The 21,497-nt window shown below is 43.6% G+C and overlaps 2 protein-coding genes and 2 long non-coding RNA genes across 10 annotated transcripts; 3 read left to right on the forward strand and 1 right to left on the reverse strand.

Annotated features, from left to right (window-relative positions):
- Positions 1 to 4,974: 4,974 nt before the first annotated feature.
- LOC124698047 lies at positions 4,975 to 6,502 on the reverse strand. Its single transcript, XR_007000867.1, has 2 exons — positions 5,752 to 6,502; positions 4,975 to 5,601 (listed from the first exon to the last, which is right to left on the reverse strand). It is a non-coding gene; the product is annotated as an uncharacterized LOC124698047 (long non-coding RNA).
- A 1,542-nt stretch (positions 6,503 to 8,044) lies between these two features.
- On the forward strand, positions 8,045 to 9,970 carry LOC124695385 (protein RRP6-like 2). Its single transcript, XM_047228239.1, has 2 exons — positions 8,045 to 8,353; positions 9,800 to 9,970. The coding sequence occupies exons 1-2, from the start codon at positions 8,045 to 8,047 to the stop codon at positions 9,815 to 9,817; spliced, it is 327 nt and encodes a 108-aa protein (XP_047084195.1). The 3' UTR covers positions 9,818 to 9,970.
- Positions 9,971 to 9,994: 24 nt separating this feature from the next.
- LOC124698049 lies at positions 9,995 to 12,357 on the forward strand. Its single transcript, XR_007000868.1, has 3 exons — positions 9,995 to 10,585; positions 11,482 to 11,608; positions 12,029 to 12,357. It is a non-coding gene; the product is annotated as an uncharacterized LOC124698049 (long non-coding RNA).
- Positions 12,358 to 16,042: 3,685 nt separating this feature from the next.
- LOC124702194 lies at positions 16,043 to 19,790 on the forward strand. 7 transcript variants are annotated; one of them, XM_047234315.1, is made up of 8 exons: positions 16,044 to 17,131; positions 17,213 to 17,470; positions 17,549 to 17,610; positions 18,115 to 18,314; positions 18,476 to 18,505; positions 18,590 to 18,634; positions 19,290 to 19,370; positions 19,561 to 19,790. In XM_047234315.1, the coding sequence occupies exons 4-8, from the start codon at positions 18,237 to 18,239 to the stop codon at positions 19,648 to 19,650; spliced, it is 324 nt and encodes a 107-aa protein (XP_047090271.1). In that variant the 5' UTR covers positions 16,044 to 17,131; positions 17,213 to 17,470; positions 17,549 to 17,610; positions 18,115 to 18,236; the 3' UTR covers positions 19,651 to 19,790. The 7 variants fall into 7 exon arrangements, with proteins under 7 accessions (XP_047090268.1, XP_047090271.1, XP_047090269.1 ...); XM_047234312.1 differs by having other exon boundaries at positions 16,043 to 17,131; positions 17,213 to 18,006; XM_047234311.1 differs by having other exon boundaries at positions 16,045 to 17,131; positions 17,213 to 17,610; positions 17,804 to 18,314.
- Positions 19,791 to 21,497: the final 1,707 nt, after the last annotated feature.

The raw sequence follows: 21,497 nt of genomic DNA on the forward strand, positions 1-21,497 counted from the left end.
AATATAAATTATTAACTATTATAGTTATAGATAGGAAACATGCTTGTACATTCTGGGAGAAAGAAAAACTGACTTCCTGATGGTACACAAAATAAGTTATTGTCGTTACAACGTGGCACAAAAACCAGCCAGATTTAACGACAGCTGCTCCGTGGTCAGGCGTGCCACCACTCCCTATCCGTCTGCCAATTCAGTCAGGCTACCCTATTAGGGTGCCTTGTAGTACATTGAATTATGCTTCAGGCTCAACTCCTTTTTCTTAAAGTGCACATAGAAAAGTGCTTGTCTTTTAATTTGGTTTTGCCGTGAATGCCCGCCATGGAAATACCATGCATGCTGGTGTTCCTTTCTTCATACGTGTAATTTGTTTGCTGGTGTGTTGCACGGAGAGCACAATACCGCATGTACAGCCGTCCATATGCCAATGGGGTCCACCATGCATGGTGTTGCCAATTTCTTTCAGGTGCAAGATCTGACTACCGCGGTGGACTGCTGGTCTTTGGCAGGATCAGCCGCAATCGGGTCGCTGGTCATAGTGCAACAGCCTCACGTACGTATGGCGGTATGGCGCCAACCACCAACAAATAGTGGGAGGGACATGAGATACCGGACCTGGATCATCGAACGCCCAGAACACCATGTTTTCGAAGAAATTATTTGGACTTTCTTTTGTTGCCCGGACACCAAACCGGAGAATGAATCTCAGATTCTCAGCAACCACATGACTTTGGCGAATAGATCCATGAACAATAGAACTCGCAAATGGAGCCTAATACGCTTCCGCGTCCGCAACCACCTAGTTGACGATCGGGGCGTGCCGACGACGTAAGATAGCATGAGGGAGCACGAACGCGGCGGGCTAGGCATAGCGCATAGCCTGTCTATGTGACGCCGAGGACGTCGCGCATCCGGCCATATGGATCGATGTCGGCGTCACCCGGCCTTGTCGAGGGCGGAGCAGCTCGGCTCCGAGCCTGCTCTCAAATGCCAATATCTTTACCTGCCGACTGTCGACGCTAGTGAGGAGCAGGGGAACGTTTTTGGACGACCCAGCGGTACTGCATGCTCCTTGATCATGTTCCGTTACTTCTCTCGCGCCCTCTAGGCCATATTCGCGATCCGATCTTCGCGGACCAAGCTAGCGGAGCGCTGGTCAGTAACGGCTGCACAATGTGAAGGCGTCTTTCACCGGAGAGAAACACCTGGTGCTTGTCTCCGTGCCGCGGTGGCGCGGCTGAGGACGATGTACGTATTGAGCGGAGAGGTCAGGTTGGCTGGTTCTTTGTAAGCGCCTAGGCGGGACTCGTCGTCTCTGGCTGGGAGATCGTATCCCGTACGTTCCAAGTTCTTTTCCCTTTTGATTCAAGTTTCATAGTTTGGATCGAAGGAAACACGAGGAAGCGTGTACATGTAGAGTTAGAATACATCATAAGGACCAGGCACCAGGCCACAGTTTCGAAGCCCGTGACACGTAGACTCCATGTCTATTACTACTCGGAGGTCTGAGTTTGGCATAGGAATTCCGGTTGATGTACGTACAAGAACGAACGAACGGACGAAGGAAATAGCCCACGACGGACCAAACCAACTTGACGGACCGAACCAAGGAAACGTTTCTGCTTTTATTATTAGGTATAGATATAAATATAGATTATTATTATTATTATTACTAGCAAAAGTGCCCGTGCCTTGCAACGGGTCTGAAATCGAAAATGATAGATTTGAAGAAAACCTTACTTTTGGTTGTACCATATCATTATTTTAAAATTATGTTATTTTCACCTAAATTTTAATTATGTGAATTGCCGCACTACATGATAGTCCAAACAACCCTGGCTATAATTTTTATTTAGTATTTTTTTTAGACCATGGTCAACGCATCCCACGGCGCTCTCCATCTCCGCGGCTTCCAACCCTACTTTTGTTGTACAATATCATTGTTTTAAGATTATGTTGTTTTCACCTAATTTTAATTATGTGAATTTTCGCACTACATGATAGTCCAAACAACCTGCATTGCTACAATATAATTTTTATTTAGTATTTTTTTAGACCATGGCCAACACATCCCCCGGCGCTTTCCATCTCCACGGCTTCCGTGCTCTCGGTCAGCTCATCCGCAACAACAGATTGTCAAACACTGATATATGAGTATGCATATCTTAGGTATGTATACGTTAGGTATGTGTAACTTAGGTATGTATACCCTCAGGTATGTGTACTACAAAGCAAAAATACGCGTATCTACGTATGGTGCCCGGGCACCTAAGAGCACCAGTTAATTTACCTATATATATATATATATATATATATATATATATATATATATATATATATATATATATATCGACGCGGATTTTCTACCATGTGGTGGTAGCTATGCATACATGCGGAATCGTTGGATATATCATTGTGATCCGTGTTGCCTAACGTCTGTTAGTGGCTTTCCGTCCACGCACTCATCGGTGGTCTGTGTTGTCTGCACATGTCAGGGGCAGGACCAGGGAAGCACGTCTACCTCGTGGTTCACTTTGCAGGCCATTTTCAATCCTCACTTCCAACGCTCGAATTTCTGTCCAAGTGAAACGCAATTTCAGTGGTTGATGCAATGGGCATGGCCATTGTATATTCCAGCTAGTTTTTTTTTGTTGGAACCATTGATTCTCAAAATTTGGAGACCACGACGAAAATGGGATCTTACAAAAGACTACAAAAAAAAGGCACCCGAAGACATGAACATAGCAGGCAAAATATACATACCAGCAAATCTGAAAGTGAATAAATCCACACTTTGAACACAAGTACACGCAATGTAGTACTTGGGCAAAATAATCAACTACAATGACAATATTAGTTCAACACATTCAAACATGTTCACATCTTCAGTAGATCTTCAGAAATTATACCATAATCAAGAGGCAGCTAACAAAATAGAATGAATTATTTTCACGCTCTACAGACTGACATAAATCTTCAAATCCTAGCATTATTGCAGAAACTAATCCACCACGTTAGCCCTAAAATTTACATACTAATAAAAAAATCGACTAATCCATCTGTTGGAAGCAGCAACAAATCCAAACTCAAATCGTGTGCCTAATTACATAGCCACACCATAATCTCACAAGCTAAAATCAGAAAGAAAATACAAGTGCAGGCCTTAAAAAATCGCAGGTGGAATTCTTGGAGGAGTTTGCTAGCTTCTCTGCCCCTAGCTAACCTCTGCAGCCCGGTCTGCTTCCGCGGGACGACGGGGTACATGCCAACAAAGAAAGGCGGCGCCGGGAAGGAAGCGAGGCGGGCAGGAAGTCCGCGGAGCGGCAGCGATGAAAATCCAGATAAAAAGATCATCCATTCCTCGAATGCATGAACATGAGATCTGGCCCCGGAGGTCAGGAACCATGTAAAAAACAACAACATTGTATCTTGTCGGAATCACAACACAATTCGGATCAAAAAAGGAAAAAAAACGTGGCCGATCTCGGGCGTGCCTCTGTAGTCTTGCCTTCATCGACGCGTTGCCTGGACATAAAGATGAATCAAAATTAGCTTTTGCTGGAACTGATAATTCATCAGATATCCTTAATTTCGATGCCCGCTAAAAAGTACAATAATTCCACACAAAGAAAAATGTGAGAAGTAAAATCACAGCAAGCAAAATATACACACGCGGACGCCCACCACCATGTGAAGTCGTTGCTGCTACTCCAAGCTTTTGAATTTTTTTTCTCCATCTCCAGATCTTGCATACCTCCATGGATCTGAATCGGGAACCATGTGGTACAAAAAAATAAAAGCAACGACGTGGGATCTCCATCGGAAACCCAGCAGAATCCAGATCCGAAAAGAAGAAACTGAAAAAAAAAAATCGAGATCAAAAGAAAATTCGAGGTTACAATCCCGACTGCCTCCACCGCTCAACATCCAAATCTAATACTCCATTAGCCTTTGAAGAGCAAATCCAGATCGGAAAAAATCTGCACATTAATTCTCAAATAGACGAATTTGTTTTTCCTGGTAGAACAACAACCAAAATGAAGGAATGAGAGAGAGGATTTATCCAAGAGAGATAAAATCGCCTGGTTTTGGGGAAGAAAAGTCACCGGGAGAAATTAGGAGAAAAAGTAGCAACAAGAAAGGATGGATGCGAACGGATCCTAGCACTTGCAGACGAGTGCTCCCCTGCCATCCTCGCAAAAAAAGCAGCCGGCCGGAGGCACCGGCCCAACTCCCTCCCGCTCCCTTCCCGCGATCCCACCGGCGGCAGCTCTCACCACTCGGATCCGGCGCCGCCCGCCAGTCACCATGGGCGGCAGAGGTTGAAGATGGGCGGCCCGCTGGTGTGGAGGTGGAGAGGCGTGCTTAACTAGAGACAGGATGGCAGGCAGAGAAAATATCTGGAGAGAGCAAGTACCGGGGCCGGGAGGTGGTGCCGTGGTGGGTTTGTGGGGAGAGAGAGAGAAAAAAGCTAGCTAACGGCGTTAAGTAAGATGAAGGGTGGAAACAGCCTATAGGATTGATCTAATGGTTAGATGTGGGTGCGTAGCTAGCCTCCATGTTAGCTGGCTATTTTCCTATACTAGGAAGCCAAGGCGCGGCGGCACGCCGCGCCCGTGAGATGCCAGCTTTGTTTGTAACTTGTAAGCCTGTTGTAGAAGTGCTTAATGCTATTGATAATGTCTTCTAGAGAATGTATTTGTATTATGCACAAAAGCCGAGAATACATTTAGATTTGATTGTTAAATCATGGGGTTGTGGCAGGTAAGTATTGCTTGCTGCAGGAAACGATGGGAGAACTTAGAAGTTAAGCATTTTATCACTTACTTTATTGATCGTTGAGCGCCCAGTTGATCGCTACTCCGAGTGATATCTTGTTGTTTTCTTTGAAGATGCATGAGCACACCTGTGTTCGTAGCTTTCGCGTTGGTTCCTATTTGACTGAATGTTTTCTTGTCTTAGCTGACAGACAGGTACTGAGCTAATGGCCAGTTGGTTCTGTGCAATTTCCGGGGTCCTCTTGGACCAATACTAAACGGAATATAACAAAAGGTAGATCACGTCGAGTTTACGGTATACATTTTCGGTTGCCCTAGCCTAAAGCAGGCAATAAAGTAGGACACTAAGATAGGAGTTTTTCTAGCTTCTTGGTGCATCAGTAGTGATCGGCGTCGGAGTTCTCACGGTGGATGGCGAGACCTGGAGCGAGAGACTCAAAGGCCAGCCGTTGTTCTTGAAGGATTCGGCGTCGTCGTCAAAGGGAGATGCACTGGCGTGCTTGTTTTCTTCTTTCTTCGTCGTCATCTTGTTTTCTTCGAAGATGTCCAATCAACATGAACAGAAGAAGACTCAGCAACTAAATGCTAAAAATGAACGCGGTGTGAGAAATTGGAAAATAAGAAAAGACCACGCCAGAGAACAGACAAACCAGTAGAACTGCGAGCAGCCGGCCTAAGAATAGCAGGTCTTGAGCTAGGAGTATCAGAACCGACCATGAGATCGTCGGACAGAACGCCAACAGAAGAGAGAGAGAGCATGCAGAGGGACCAAATTCGTTCAGAAACGATGAAATCCTAACATCGACAAAGTCGCCTCCGCAATACCCTGGTAAAAGCGAATTAATTAAGCAGAAGAAACAAAAGGAAACCACAATGAATGTAAGACACTAACGCCGACGGATGCAGGCTGAGATGAAATTACGGCTAAATCAATAAAAGCAAGTCATGAGAAGAAAAAAGAGAAGACCGATCTCACCAGAATAGCTCACCAGACGCTTTGCATAGCGAACCGATGGCCGGACAAATGCAGGAGAGCAGAAATCGCGACAGGAGACAACGCGGGGCAAACATGGAACTGGCCGGTGACCCGTGTTCCCCGCCTTCCACGAACAGGGAGAGAGAAGACTCGCCATTGACATCTTCAAAGGTGGACGCGAGAGCACTGACGGTGAGCGCGAGTAAGAGGGCCTACCACGCCTTCCACGCGTGCCAGCCGGAGAACTACCGTGACTGCCATCAGCGTGGAGCAGGATGATGTCGGCACATCCAAGAACACGGCGCTAGCGCGGCGAGGTAGAGGGGTCGCGCTCATCGGGAGCGTAGCAAAACCTGACGATCTACATTGAATAGAAACAATGCACCGTAAGTCAACAATCTCAACAGCCAAAACAACAAATCAATTTAACAGGAGGAAATCAATTAGAGAAGGACACCGCTAGGAGGACGGCAGCACGCATATAACGGCAGGCATGTGATGTCAGGAATAGCAATCGCAGCACCATCGAACCAATCGAAGTGCACATACGCAATCCAAACATAAATCAACACATCAACAATAAAGAAGAAGAGAAGGAGGAAACTGCTGAGAAGAGAAGCCGATTCTGAACATATCTGATAGGTCTGCGAGAACTCGGAAAAGTCAATCTAGAGAGGAAAAAAAGCAGCGAGGCATCCGGTAAACACGAATGCCAGCTGCCCGGCCACGGCGCAGCCGTCCAGCGTTGTGAACACGGCCGCCGCGGCCCAGAACTTGCCGGCGCTGGAGAGCAGCTCGTCGCTCCCGTGGATGGCGCGGAAGCCCCTGGCGCCGTCCTCCATCGCCGACAGCACGCACGCCACGCGCCACACCGCGCCGACGTGCGCCGCCCCGGCGAGGAACGCGGTGCCGCCCACCACCAGCAGCGCCGGCCGCGGCAGGCGCACGAGCGCGGCGACCGCGGCGAGAACGGCGGTGTAGGCGAGGAGGAGCGGGAAGGCGACGCAGGAGGTGACCGCGACGCGCGCGGCGACGCTGAGCCCCGTGCGGATGAGGCGCGCGGCGAGGCGGGAGTCGCCGCGGAAGCCAATACCGCAATAAGACGACGGATGCAACGCCAGACAACCAGAGTAAAACCCAAGCCAGCAAACCACTGCCTAGCCCAAGGAAGTGGCCGGCGTCCGCTCTTGCAGGAAGGGGGCGGCAAAGACAGAGTGGGCGGCGGAGATTGGGAGGAAGACGAAAGATGAAAGGAGGCAGAGGAGACGTAAGTGGGGTCGTGGGGACGAAACTGGCCAGTTCTTGTCGATGTCGCCCTTATGTTGTAATTTTTTTTGAACCGTTATATTGTAACTTTATCCCAACGCAAGGCTAAGCGGTGGAAGGCTAAAAAAAAGGCTAAACGGTGCAGCTTATTCGATAGTGGAGGGAAGAGGGACACGTAAAATTAACAGAATGATGACACGTAGGAGACACGCGGTAGAAATATAAAGAACAAATCTTGACCGGCTCCAATGAAAGCGAAACCGGAAAGATCTCACAGGCAACCGGTAGCCTAAACGGCAAATTCCAAAGATTAAGCAAACAAAAAAAAAGGATAAGTCTAAATAAAAGCTCAGGACCCACAGGCAAGTGATGCAAAAATTACGGATCTACAGTACCCAAACCAAGGAGATTGCGTTAAATTGTCTAACTTTTATATAGGATATAATATATATATATATATATAGAGCCCAACTATTCTCGAACCCCCCTTAAAAGTGGTTCTAGAATACTTATTCTCGAACCCCCTATTCCCGCTTTAGTTTCTTATCCCGAAATCGACACATGTGAACGCCCGAGAAAAAGTTCCAACCACTCCCGAGTCCCACCACCTACCTGCTGCTCGGTCTCCGCGACTCCGCTCCCCACCCCGCATCTCACCGCCTGCTCCTCACCTGATGCGTGCCCGCGACAGCCGCATCCACCGCCCACCGTGCGCCCGCCGCCGCCGCCCCACCACGCCGCCGCGCGCACGGCCACCGCCACCCCCACCACCCGCCGTGCGCCGGCGCTGCCGCCGCCCACCACGCGCCGCGCGCCGGCCGCCGCCGGCCCGCCACGCGCCGCGCGCCCGGCCGCCGCAACCCCACCACGCGCGCGCGCGCCGGCCGCCGCCGCCCCACCACGCGCCGCGCGCACGGCCGCCACCGCCCCCGCCACTGTCGGAGCGCCGCCGCCCCTTGGCGCAGGGGACGCCGGACCCTGCCCATCCCCGCGGCGCGGCCTCGACGACCAGCTCACCCGCTCCCCCATGGACGGGTCCAAGGCCCCGAGCGAGGGGGCCGCGGCGGAGGACGGGTCCCAGGGCGCTCGCGGGAACAAGAGCAAGTTGCCCGCTGCCCAAGACGGCGGCTCCAGTTCCGGCGCCGGGTCCTCGAGGGTGCCCGCCGCCTACGGCGCCTACGACAAGTCGCCGGGGGCCAAGCCCAGGGTCACCTTCCACGATCCCACCATCCCGCGCCCGCAGGATCAGTACAAGATCATGGTCAACAACCACAGCGTGCCTTTCGATCATGTATGGCTAGACCAGAGCGAGGACGGCAGGCCTATCCACCCCTTGGTCAGTGTCTCGTCTCATCTCGCTTCGTTTCGTTTCGTCCGTTAGTTGGTTGGTTTTTCGATGGAATCCGTTAGTTAGTTAGTTATAGGATGTGCCTGTTTCTTTTTCTTTGGCTTGGTTTGTTCGGCTTGGAGGGCACTGGGAGTTGCGAATGGACTAGAAGCAGTTATACCTGCAGAGATTTCTTTGTTGTATCGGTAGTCATCAGTAATTGGTATCAAGAACACGTATGGTCCTGATCGAACGCTAATGGTCCTTTTCAATCCCTTGGTTTCTTCTAGTTCTGATTCTGTGGAATGAGCAGAAAAAGCAGTTCGATCTTGTTCTAATTTTGGGGGGATGCATGGCATATTTACATTAAGATGGGGTCAAACTGGGAGTTGCGAGTGGACTAAAAACAGTTATACCTGCAGAGATTTCTGTATCTGATCAAACACTAATAATCCTTTTCAGTTCCTTGACTGCTTCCTATTTGGTGAAGTTCACATCTCCTGGTACTTCATTTTAGATATTCCTGCTTGGTGAATTAGTCTTTCCAATTTTGAAATTCTTGTTAACTGAATTTTGAAGTTCACAAACGGAAAAATGTGTAGTTCAGAACTGCATAATAGCAGAGTTGAACAGTTCATCAAATAGAGACTGCGAAGTTCTCTGTAAATTTTTTTTAGTCTTGTCTTGGTTTGGAAATGCTTGTATCGTGTGAGTTTCCAGGGAGTTCATTTTGCCTGCCCGAAGGTCTCAGATTGTATTTATCTTCTGAATATAATTCTGTTTGTGAAGCAACACCTATTACTTTACTATAAGCTTTCATTGTTGGTCGATGGCTTTTTAAATCCAAAGCTAGTTCTTGCGAGTACTATATTGGTAATAACATTGCCGCTTTACACTACCATGGACTTCCTAACTCTCAATAACAAACATTGTGGCGTATGAAGTATACTTCATTTTCTTGTGTATTTCACTTCTCATGCGGTTGAACCATGTGCACCCTTATTCTGACAAATTGTTGGTTATGTGAAGAAGTTGCTTGGTCGGTTCAGACAATTCGAGTTTGGTTAACACAGAAGTGCACTTTGTCTCATACAGAAAAAAAAAACTTTTGTCTAGAGGTTTATCGACGTTTGCCGGAATATATATTTTTTTAGAAGCTCGCCGAAACTCAACTGGAAGTTTGCTTTGGGCGCATGGGAGGTTCATTTCTTCTTGCAGTTCACTCAAACAAAGAAACGGAAATAACCAAAAACGATTCCAAAATCATGACATTCTGCAAGTTTGGTTTCTTTTGTTTATTGAAGCGCGAGTTTAAATTTGTCGAGAAGTGCACTACATCGGTCGTTGAAGTTCATTTTTTAGGAGTTTTTTTGGCAAGTAAATTTGTGTTTCAAAAAATCTGTTGATCTTTGGGTGTGACTTTGTTTGTAACTGAGGTTTCATTTCTTTTTACAGGTGAGTTCACTTTATTAGACGGATTTGGGCAGTACACTTGTGTATTTCGGAGAATTCTTAAACTTTGATTTCAGGGAAGATCTATTTGTACATATGTGAGCTCCATTTTTATGGAAAAAATAGTTTGGAAGTTCACCTCAACTTCTTTCGGAAGCTCACTTGGTTCGCAATGCCTACTGCTGTAGTCCAGCGGAGCCTGCGCCAGGCCTCCTCGCCCCAGTGCCCTCGTCGCTGCTAGGGAACTGGTCACCTGGGCGTCTGGCCCTCCTCCGCTGGCAGCCTCAACCACACCTACACAGGTAGTACATGGGAAGCAAAGGTTTTCCCCCTGCTTCTCATTGCAACATTGTAATAAAATCCTTGCTTGCTTCCGCTATGAGTTATTTTACATTTCAGTCTGATGTCAACACAGTAGCATTTGCTGATTGAAGTGTTGATCTCATTTATTCTGGAAGCGATGATAATATGTGCAAAGTAGCTTGCAATTACAAACTATTATGTTCGACCATATATGACTGAATTTCTTTCAGATTAATTCACCATTTATAATAGTGTCCGATATGGATGAGTATGCTATGGTAAATCTCCTCTGTAGTGTACATGGTCTATTTCAATATTCCAGTTTAGTGTACCCATGCACAGGAATTCCCTAGTATTGCCAAACCTAGTTTTTATGCGTATGATACTGACTATCATTTTTTGATTCCCCTTTTCATGCATGAGGGCCGGACTAATTTATTTTGAAAGGAACAAGCTATATAGGGGCTGAAGCATCTGGGCGATGAGGTACTCAATTTATGACTTTATGCTTTACAAATTAAATCTTTAGCAAACGGAGCAGCCATGGATTGTAAAATAAGCAGTACATTTGCTATGTGGAGTTCATTTATTTTGTCGGAAGGTTCACTTTGTCTGAATGAGAAATTATTATTTCATTGGGATGTTCACTTTGTTCACATATGATGTTTCAGTAGAAAAACATTGGTAGGTGAAGTTAAACAATTCAATTAAGGAGCACACTTTATTTGTTACTGCAGTTCACCGGGACATTTTCTTATTTTGTCTAAATGTTAGGCGAAAAGTTTAACTATCCTATTCAGGACATTCACTTCGCTGGCGTGAAAAAGTTTCACATTTTCTTGCCTTCTTTATTTTCCGGAAGTTCGAATCTAATGTTCTAGACGTTCACTTACTTTAGCCGCGAAAGACGGTAGTGACCTTGTTTGTTTTGGTCAGTTCGCAAAATTTTCACCCGTACTACACTTGTTTATTTTGGGCCAGTTCACTCGTTCGACTCAGTAAGTCCACTCGGTAAACAACCTGACATGCCTCTTATTGTTAAACTGATGTGGGGTATGTAGTACAAAGTTAATATATCTCATTTTTTTTATGCTAATTGATCCTCCTGGTTAGCTTCCCTAATTGATTTGCCAACAGTTCAGAAGTTTAGTTTGCACACATTTGGAGTCCATTTTTTTTCCAAAAATGAATTACGTTTTCTTCTGAATTATCTAGAAAGTGCACCCACAATTTCGTGTTAGGAAGTTCAGTGTGTAGACATGTGTTGCAGAGCATGCATTTCAGGAACTAAGTATAATGTTTGATGACATTTTACCTGTGGGGCTGTGCAATGTTTATTTATTTTATGTTACAAATAAATCATCTCTAAAATTAATTACGAGGCAGTGCACTTATGACACCTATGGGGAGTTCACTAGCGCTCATCGCTAGAGTTCGCCGAGAGCCGTGGCGGGAGTCCACCTTGAAGCGCAGCACCCGCAGGTCGTGGGTACTATTCTGATTCTCGAGGTAGCTTTCTAGCTCTTATGATTACTATATGATCAAGGTACTATTCTGAATATTAATTCACTAAGAGTACTTGAACTTTAATTTCGCGGAAGTTCTATTTATACATATATGAAGCCCATTTCGTGAAAATATTTTTTAACTTCACCTAAACTTCGTTCGGAAGCTCACTTGGTACTTGCACGAAGTTCATTTTTGTAAGATTAAATTTTTTGGCAAATTTTGGAAGTTAACTTGTTTCTTCAGTAATCAACTTAATTTGTTGGTGCGAAAAGTTGTAAGTAATAGCAATTTGTCAAGCAGCAGGAGTCAATATAGGATTGTGAGGCCTGTCTGGTTGTGGGTGCTTCTACTGTAGCTACTAAACTAATTCATGTTGTTGATGCCACGCTAAGTGTTGGTACTTTTCTTTCTCTTCATTAGATTAAAAGATGCTTATGTGGGATATTTGGATGGATAAGCAACAGAGCAACCGAGCAACAGCGAGCAGCCTTGCTTCACCGCTTGATGGTTTACTAACGAATGCTGCAGGAGTTAACAAGCACGACCGCAGGCCCACTAGCAGTGTCGTCGCGCACGGAACTGCGTCGCGCTTGGCTCCTGAACCTCTCTCTAAAAAATTGGTTGTTCTCTTTATCTTAGTCTCTCTAAGATCCTCGCCCCTTTCTGTTACTTTTGAAGTGAGTTTTTCTAGAACATGTTCCTAATGTGTGTTCTCTTGTTTACTACAGAGAGAGAGAGAGAGATAGAGAGAGAGAGAGAGTAATATAAGAAGGACCTCTCAAACTAGTCCTCGTCGCGAAGTTCAGTTTTAAAATCCCGTAAATTCAAACTGTTTTCTTTTATTGTTGGAAAATACAGGTGTTGAGACTTTTGGGGCAGCCCATATCTCATAAATTTTGATATGCAGTCTCGAAGGATTACCTTTTTATTGTTACGAAAGTTCACCTTTGTTGACTACTTCAGTTACATGAGTTCTCTTCTTTTGTCCATCTAGTCTTGGTCTCCAGGTGAATGAATGGGAATTTAATTGATGTGTATTTTGTAAGCATGCCTAAAGTTGGGACCTTTGTTAGTTTTAGGAAGTTCATTCGTTTCAGTTTAGACGATGCACTTGTTATTTACTTCCAATACGAGGTAGTTCACGATGCCTGGACTGGGGATTCAGTCTTACTAGTATGTACGTGCTGATGCGTTTCTGGCTATAACAAGGTAGAAGTTCAGTTTGCTTACAAAGAAAGTTTACGTTTAATTTTGTACTGATGCTTGTTTCGACTTTCTAACACCATGGACATTCTCTCAAGTTTCTGGTCTCAAAACAGTTTTTTTTACAGTTCACCTTTCTATTTGTTTGAAGTAGCCTAATTTTGCCCTAATAAATTTGATGTCTTATAATTCTGTCATTTATGTGAAGCAGGGGGGTGGACTTCCAAGACAAGGTAGCAGCGGTTGGATGTCAGCTCCATGCAAAAAAGGATGGACTGGTGGACTACCATGAACCCTGGTGGTGGTCCGGTCATCAATGGTTTTGTCTCCTAGGGCATTAGGAAATGCTTCGTTTATTTACATGCAAAAAGCTTGCAAAGTACACTTGTTTGGTATCGGTGGAACATTTATGTGTAAATTCACTTCAATTGTTTGAAAACTCACATTTTCTTTTATTATCTAGAGTTCGTTCAGCAGACTATAGTGGTTAACTATTTTATTTCGTATTTTCAATTCGTCTAGAAGAGGAAGTTCACTCATTCATGCAACAAGAATTTAGAAAAATCAGTCCCCCTCAAGTTCACATTTTTTTTGATAGTACACCTTGTACTGCGTGGAAGTTCACCTTTCACATGCCAGCATTTACTTTGATTGGAGCGAAAATGTGACAATGTACTTTTTACTGTGTGGAAAAAATTAACTTCGGCCATGATAGAAAATAACTTTTGTCGGAACGGAAGTTCACCTTGTATCATGTGGGAGTTCACCTTTATGATTATGAAAATTTACTCTTTGTCGAAATTCACTTTGGTCGGGGCAAAGTTTAATTTGGACCAAGCGACAACTCACTTTAAACAAGTTTGAAAATTTAGTTTTTGTCAAATATGAACTTTGAACGTAGAGGAAGTTCGCCATGAACATGCCAAAAAATTGCTTTTATCAAACTTAACTTCGTTTCGGGGCTAAAATTCATTTTCAACATGTAGGAAGTTCATTTTAAACGTGCCTGCAACTTTTATGTCGCGATCGGAAGTTCACGAATAGAAATCGAGAAGTTCACTTCTATAGCCGAGCAGCTTATGTACTCTATTTTTCTAGGCGGAAATCAAACACATAGAAATCATTCCTACGGCCTTTTATTGCGAAAATCGATCAGCGCCACGTACAATTAGCACTAATATAACTCTATTAATACTCCAACACAATGCAATCCCAGAACTAATTAATCTAGATGAGCCTATTTCAAAATCTTCTCGTGTCGACGTTATGTCCGCTTTCACGTATTTCTGAAATTAAACTTAAACTGTTTAGAATTTTAAAAAACTTCAATATGAAAAAGTTGCGCCTAATCAATATCTTTTCAGCAAAATAGCATTTGAAACAATCCAACAAGTGGTTCGAAAATAAGGCACAAAAAACAACACGAAAAATAGAGAAGTTCGGAAAATATAATCACGTATTTTCAAATCTGCTCTTAAACTATAAAGAATTTGGAAAAATGTTCTACATGAAAAAGTTGCGCCTATTCAATAGCTTTCCAACGACATATAATATGCATCAATCCGATAAACCGTTTGAAAATTAAACCCCCAAAACTGCACGAAAACAGAGAAGTTCGCGAAACATTGTTTTGTATATTTCAAAATTAGTTTTAAACACTATATAATTTGGGAAAATAATGAACATGAAAAAGTTTCGGAAGTTCGCCCTGTACAATATTGAAGTCCGCCGGGAAGTTCAGATTCAGGTGAGAAGAAGTTCACATCCACATAAGTTCGCTATAATTTTATTACATGCCTGAAACTTTTATACCGCGATCGGAAGTTCACTAACAGATATAAGGAAGTTCACTTCTATATTCGAGCACCTCATGCACTCTGTTTTTCGGACGGAAATCATACGCATAGAAATCGTCCGTACAACCACCGATTGCGCAAATCGACCAACTCAACGTACAATTAGCACTAATATAACTCTACTAATACTCCAACATATCACAATGCCACACCTAATCAATCTAGATGAGCCAATTTCAAAATGTTCTTGTGTCGGCGTTATCTTCACTTTATGTATTTCTGAAATTAAACTAAAACCATTTAGAATTTGGAAAAACATTCAACATGAAAAATATTCGCCTAATCAATATCTTTTCAACGCAATCTCATTTGGAACATTCCGATAAGTGGTTCAGAAATAAGCCCAAAAAACAGTTCGAAAAACCGAGAAGTTCGAAAAACGTAATCACGTATTTTCAAATCTGCTCTTAAACTATAAAGAATTTAGAAAAGTGTTCTTCATGAAAAAGGTGCGCCTAGTCAGCACCTTTTCAACGGCATATCATACGCATCATTCCGATAAACGGTTTGAAAACTGGAACCCCAAAACTGTACATAAATAGAGAAATCCGCGAAAACGTCGTTTTGTATATTTCAAATTAGTTTTAATCAATATAGAATTTGGGAAAACAATGAATACGAAAAAGTTGCGAAATTTCCGTGCGAATCAAACGGTATATTATACGCATCAATCCGATAAGCGGTTTAAAAATCATCATGAAAATACTGTTCGCACGAACATGCAATTCTGGTATTCCGTCGAGAAGTTCACTAGGAAAACACCCGGAAGTTCAGAAAGGGTTATTCTCGAACCGGTTCGAGAATAGCACCATGAATCTGTTTCTGATAATAGTTTGTCTCTGTTTCTGATAATTGGAAAGTGCACCATGAATCGACCAATCGACTGTCTACGGCACATGGCCGTTGCGCGCCGCAGCCACGCCTGGCCAGAAGATCACAAAGACGTCGTCGTCGGACACTACCTCACGTACATTGATTAGCGGCATTTTTGTGCCGGCACTTCTCCAATCCGCCGATAATATTAGATTTAGACGGCATATATTACAACTAATGCCGCTAATAACGCACAAATTACCAGCAATCTAGTAAAGTGCCGCTAAGGTTGCACTAATACCGGCAGCTAACGAAACTGCCGCAAAAGATTTCGCTAATTAACGGCACTTTCGCGATGTGCCGCAAAAGATCAAGCGGTCCGAACTGTTTCCACACAACTATACAAGGTTTAATACGTTAAAACAATATAGTTTTAGGACTAAATTGAAAAGTGTGGTTTCAGAATCCAGACCATCCCGATCAAATTCTCCAATTTAGGATCGGGGAGAGCCCCACCACCGGCACGCGTCGCGGCGGCGCCCCGCGCTCCCTGCGCCCGCCTTCGAGTTTTGTGCACTCTCCATCGACGACCTCCTCTCCCGGGCTACGCGCGGGACTAGCTCGCCGACGTGCCCCCTCCGCCGCCTCGCTCGCCTCCTCCATCTCTTCGCGCCGTCAAGGACCACTACGCCGCCGTTGTGCTTGCGCTCCGCCTCACGGGGGCGCAGGTTGCTGAATTCGTGCTCCTAGACTAGGAGCTCGTGGCCGCGGCGCCATTCAGTCTCCGTGTGCGACCACCACCGCAACCCTAGTCGCCACGGTCGTCGGTGCGGCTCCCACGCCTCCGAGCCTCCCGCGCGGCCGCCTCAGCCTCCTATCCTACGTCAACTACGTGGCGCTGCCCTAAATCGCCTCCTGCCCGGCTTCCCCGCGAACGCCGCTTGCCCATGGACCACGCGCCTGCGCACGGTTGCCGGTTGTGGGCACGGTGGTGCTCTGCCTCTGCTCCATCGTCGCCTCCCTCACCACATTTCCTCCGCCACTGTCGACGTGTGATGGTGAATTTCCCCTTCCTCTTTCCCTCTTTTGTTCCAATTTAGGATGTGTTAATGTGATGTTGTTAAATGAGATCATATGCTGCTGTTACGTGAATTCATCTGGTGTTGATTGTTTGTTGTTATAACCTACGCTTCCTATTAAACTCAAACAAATTCCAATTATATGTTAGTGTTTCAGACAATTCATGGACATGCAATGTGTTTTCCAATGTTGCAATGCTATGTTATTTGAGAACTGATACATCTGTATATCACATTTCATCTGTGATCATCGATCCTTTAGTACTCTAATGAATGTTCCGTTTAATTTGCGAAATGTTTTCTGAACTCCATTCCAAACCTGTGTTCCTTATGGCATTCGTTGTCAAGGAGAATTGGTTCAGAGTGACCATCTGAACCTTGATCGATCCGTTTTGGGCTACTGGTGACCGTTGCCTCCCCACAGGTCGATGAATGTGATTTGTTATGTTTCCTTTGTTCTCTTCCTTTTTTCTGCTAATCAGCCATCTGACGACCTGCTCTAGCCCAAGGCAAAGAAGATCATGGCCTTGGATGACAAAGATGGTAACCTGCAGCTCAAGGGCTTCGCATGGGTAATCTACTCGGCTTGGTCAATCTGTTTGCTTGAATGTAGCTTTGGCAGTGCACTTACTACTGCTTTTTCATGGCTCAAGGTCCCTGTTCGATCCATGGAAGAATTTCAGGAGGTTTACTCAATTTTTTGAAATGGGTGTGCAGAGAGGAAAGTTGCACACACAGGCCTGAACGATGTTTCAAGTAGGAGCCATGTTGTGCTCTCCATCCGGATCAGTAATGATACTGTCAAAGGGATCAGTAATGGGTGGTGCTAGTGCTTCTGGCGCTGTACCGGTGATCCATGAACATTATTACCTTTTGAAGTTGCAGGAGATTTAGGTTATAACAAAAAACAGGTCTTGATTTATGCTAAAAATCCCTTTTATTTAGTGACTAGAGACTTCCTTTTTATGCTTGTGTTTGCCTACTTGTAGTGGAGATGGAGAATTGGGCCATAATATCTTTCCTGTAATGAAATGCTTATGCCTCAAATGAGGTATGCGTCTTAAGTTGCCTTTTTACTGAATTAACTTCTGTTTCATCCATTTATTTTTACTACCCATTAAACACTTCCTTGCTGCAGTCACCTTGTTTTGGTATAATAGAATAATTTTCATGAACATTGTAATTGCTTTATAATTTTTTCAGTACAGTATGAATAATTAAACTTATAGAAGCACAATCTGCAGAGATAAACATGATTATCGAATCTATATTCCGGTAATTCAGTACCCCTTTAGTGGGCAGTGACAGTGCTGCTCTAATCTGAATTAAACTTCTGCTATCTAAGATGTTTTCAAAGATATCAGGGAAGTGAGCCGATCCCTGCTCAATTTCTAGTTCAGAAAGATAAATTGATCTGGAAAATAGTGCAATGCATGAACTTGCAAAGGTGTGTCATAGTGTGTTGATTATAAATGTTGCTTGGCTCTACTCCATCCTCCCTGCATCCTGGAGTTAACTATGTGTGACTGTATCAAAGATGTCTTTATTAATCAAGGATGTCTACAAATCAAGTGAATCACCATTGTGACTGGACCATATCCAAGATAGGAAATCCCACACAGAGCATCTCAGTTGAGTAAATCAACTCAATCAAAACCTAGCATTAGCGCTGCCAATATGGACATGGGTTCAGTAGCTGAACCAACCGGCGATGGGGAGCGTCCTCTTCATTGCAGGCTTCTTCAGTTAAACAAGGTACTGCCACCCAAAGAGCTGATCATGATTGAGGAAGCACTTGATAATGGACTGACAAGCCTGCATGAAAAACATGTAGTTGGACTTGTTGGTTGACATTATAGCATTGTCACTACTAAAATGTTTTTGGTTTCTGATGTTTCTTTATTCTGTTTGTGCAGATGGAGCACTATGACAGGCTCATGAAAAATGTATGATCTAGTTTGTGCAGATGGAGTATTTTTGTTGGTCATAATGCAGTTCTTCTCACCCACTGCTTTCTTGGTCAATTGCAGGGTAAGATGCTAGAAGATGAGAACAAGTTGGTTGCCTTTAAACTGGTAAGTGACCTTCCAAAATGGCTCACTCTTAGAACTTATTGTTGACTAAGCTGTATCTGTTTTTGTTCAAGTTCTTGCAAGCTAAAAACTATTGGCACAATGTTTAGTCTCCGCTCGAAAGAATACTTGCAACATAGCTGTATCACATCACATTTCAAAGCGGATGAGCGGCCTCATGATCAGGATACCAAATAACAGGTGTATCGTGTATTCTGTTAGGTTGCCAAGACTTAAGCAGGGTTAGTGCAAAACTGAAATAAAGCATCAGGAGGCACACGGAGTACTGAGAGTACATAGAGTAATAGTTTAGCTAGGTCTAAAAACATCAGGAAGGCACACAAATATAATCACTGGTACACAAAATTTTCCTAGTTGTTTTAGTGACCGCATGACAAACCACAAGGCAGATGGAACATAATCCTTTACTTGTGATTCCTGATGCTTTCAACAAGGTGTGCGCCGTCAAACGTCAATGCTTTTCTGTAGTCTATGTAATAAAAGTACCACAAGGTGTAATAGCCTGTCTACTAGACTTTGAAAATATTTCAACGAAGCACCACATTGTGTGAATCTAATCTCTTCATAAAGCATTAAAATGCAGTGGGTCTCTATATGCAGTAACCTATACTGTTTCGTTTCCTTGGTGTTTACACAGAAGAAGCTCCAGTACAATAGTCAGATAGACTTAAGAATCAGGAAAATGAAGTCTGATCTGAAGAAGATAATAGGCTTCCAGGTATGCTTCTGCAGTAAGTTGATTAAAATTGTATCCTAGTTTAATTCTTTCTGGAAGCGGTGTGCTTCAACAGTAAGTTGATTAAAATTCTGGAGTATATGCATGAGGGTTTACTATGCTTGTTACTTTTGTATAAATATACGCAGTAACATATAAGGAGTAAGCTTGGTACTTTTCTTTATGCATGTAGTTTAATCTATTGTGCCTTAATGCAGACATCAAGAGTATGCGAAGAAATGTTGAGCAAGAGGAAGCTTATGTTGAGCTACAATGTTGTTAAGTTCTGTAAGTTAGCATGCTAGGATCGTGTGAGTTGGCACTAGATTGTGAATGTGATTGCTGGGATAGTACTTACAGTTCAGTTCTGTAAATGCTTGATTGTTATATACTGGATTGTGATTAAAGTTTGTTGTTTAGTAATTATTTTGTAAATGTTGAAATTGCATGAGCTGGTTGTGAATTACAGTTTAGTCCTAAATACAGCCTTGGAATTGAAAAGAGGCGGTCCTAAATAGTGCCTATAAATGAAATCCGAGGAATTTAGACGCACTACATAAAACGGCATCAAATTGTTATGTCAGGCATCTAATTATAGTGGCGGAAAAAAGTTTTAAAGGCATTATTAAATGTACCAAAAAAAGAATTACAGGCAGTTTTAGAAATGTCGGCAAAAAGAGTTCGTGCCATACTAAAAGTGCCGGCAAAAAGATTTTGTGGCATTTTTAAAAAGTGTCGGCAAAAAGATTCCGTGGCATCTTTAAAAAGTGCCGGCAAAAAGATTCCATGGCATTTTTTAAAAATGCCGGCAATACTAACTAGCTGCATTTCTGGAAGTGCCTGAGAATACAACTAACGACATTTTTCTAAAAGTGCCGGCAAAGACCTACCTCGACTGGAATAAATGCAGCATTTTTTTTTGTGCCTTGAAAAAACTTTGCCGACACTTTTGGTAGAATTAGCGGTACTTTTAAGTGCTGGCAATCGGGATAGCTGAGGCAGTGGGAACCGGAGAGGGCGCCAATCAGAGGGGGAGAAATTGCAAGATTCTCTTGCTCGATTCAGTCCTGCTGGGGCAATGGCCGGCCGATCCCGAGCACGTCGGAGGAGGAACCAGAAGAGGCTCCATGAGAGGGGAAAAGATGACCAAGGAGGGGGCGACTGGCGGCGGGAGGACATAGCTGGAGCCTCGCGTGGTGGCGGGCCGCACTCACCACTTGAGATTGTTTTGTTTCCGTTCAACGCAACAAGAGGATTGCTGGCCCCTAGATCAAACTAAAAGTCTCACAGCAGAAGCTCATTTTTCTGGAAAACGAACGACAAATCCAAGCCAACTTCTGCTGGAGATCACAAGATTCCGCCGACAGTCTGATAGACTATTTTTGCAAAGCATGAATAAATATCAAAGTATATAAGGGCTATGGACTAGCTGGGTAACACAATTAAAAATTTATTATATTTGTTTGACCAAAAACTAGGAATTTGAAGTTCTGGTCAACTTCTAACATATTCAGTAAAGTGTACTCACATTCACTTCATATGTGTAAACTCACTTGGCAATCTTTCAGTTCGGTGACAATACAATAAGCAAGAATAAGAGGTATGGTAACTATGCCATTGACAATGCGTTCTTTTCACTTACAAGACTATAAGCAGGAACACAAGGCATGATAACTGGGCATGATGTTTTGGCTCATAGGTGCAAATACACCTATTAAATTTCTTTTAAAATGTCAAAAAATTCTGGAATTTTTTTTAGTTGTACATCTTGATATGCAATATTTACACACAAAATTTTGTGAGAAAACGACAATTTTTATGGGCTGTGCAAAAAAATAATCATAAAAGGCTATTTTAGAGGACCAAAAATTGTATTTTTTACACAAGAAAAAATATCATTGTTTCGCGAAATGTTCTGTTATATGTCCAGATGTACACCTAGATTTGTTTTTCAGAATTTTTTGACATTTGGAATATGTTTTTTAAACAATGAGTGCATCTACACTTATGAGCCAAAAGTGATATCTGATGATAACCATGCTTTTGCCGATGCCTTGTTTTCTATGTTTAATGTCAACAAATTTACGTTTTCTCTTTATTAAGTTATACTTTTTTTTGCTCTTTCGCGGA

Source organism: Lolium rigidum, chromosome 3, assembly GCF_022539505.1.
Source record: "Lolium rigidum isolate FL_2022 chromosome 3, APGP_CSIRO_Lrig_0.1, whole genome shotgun sequence".
Classification (NCBI taxonomy): Eukaryota; Viridiplantae; Streptophyta; class Magnoliopsida; order Poales; family Poaceae; genus Lolium; species Lolium rigidum.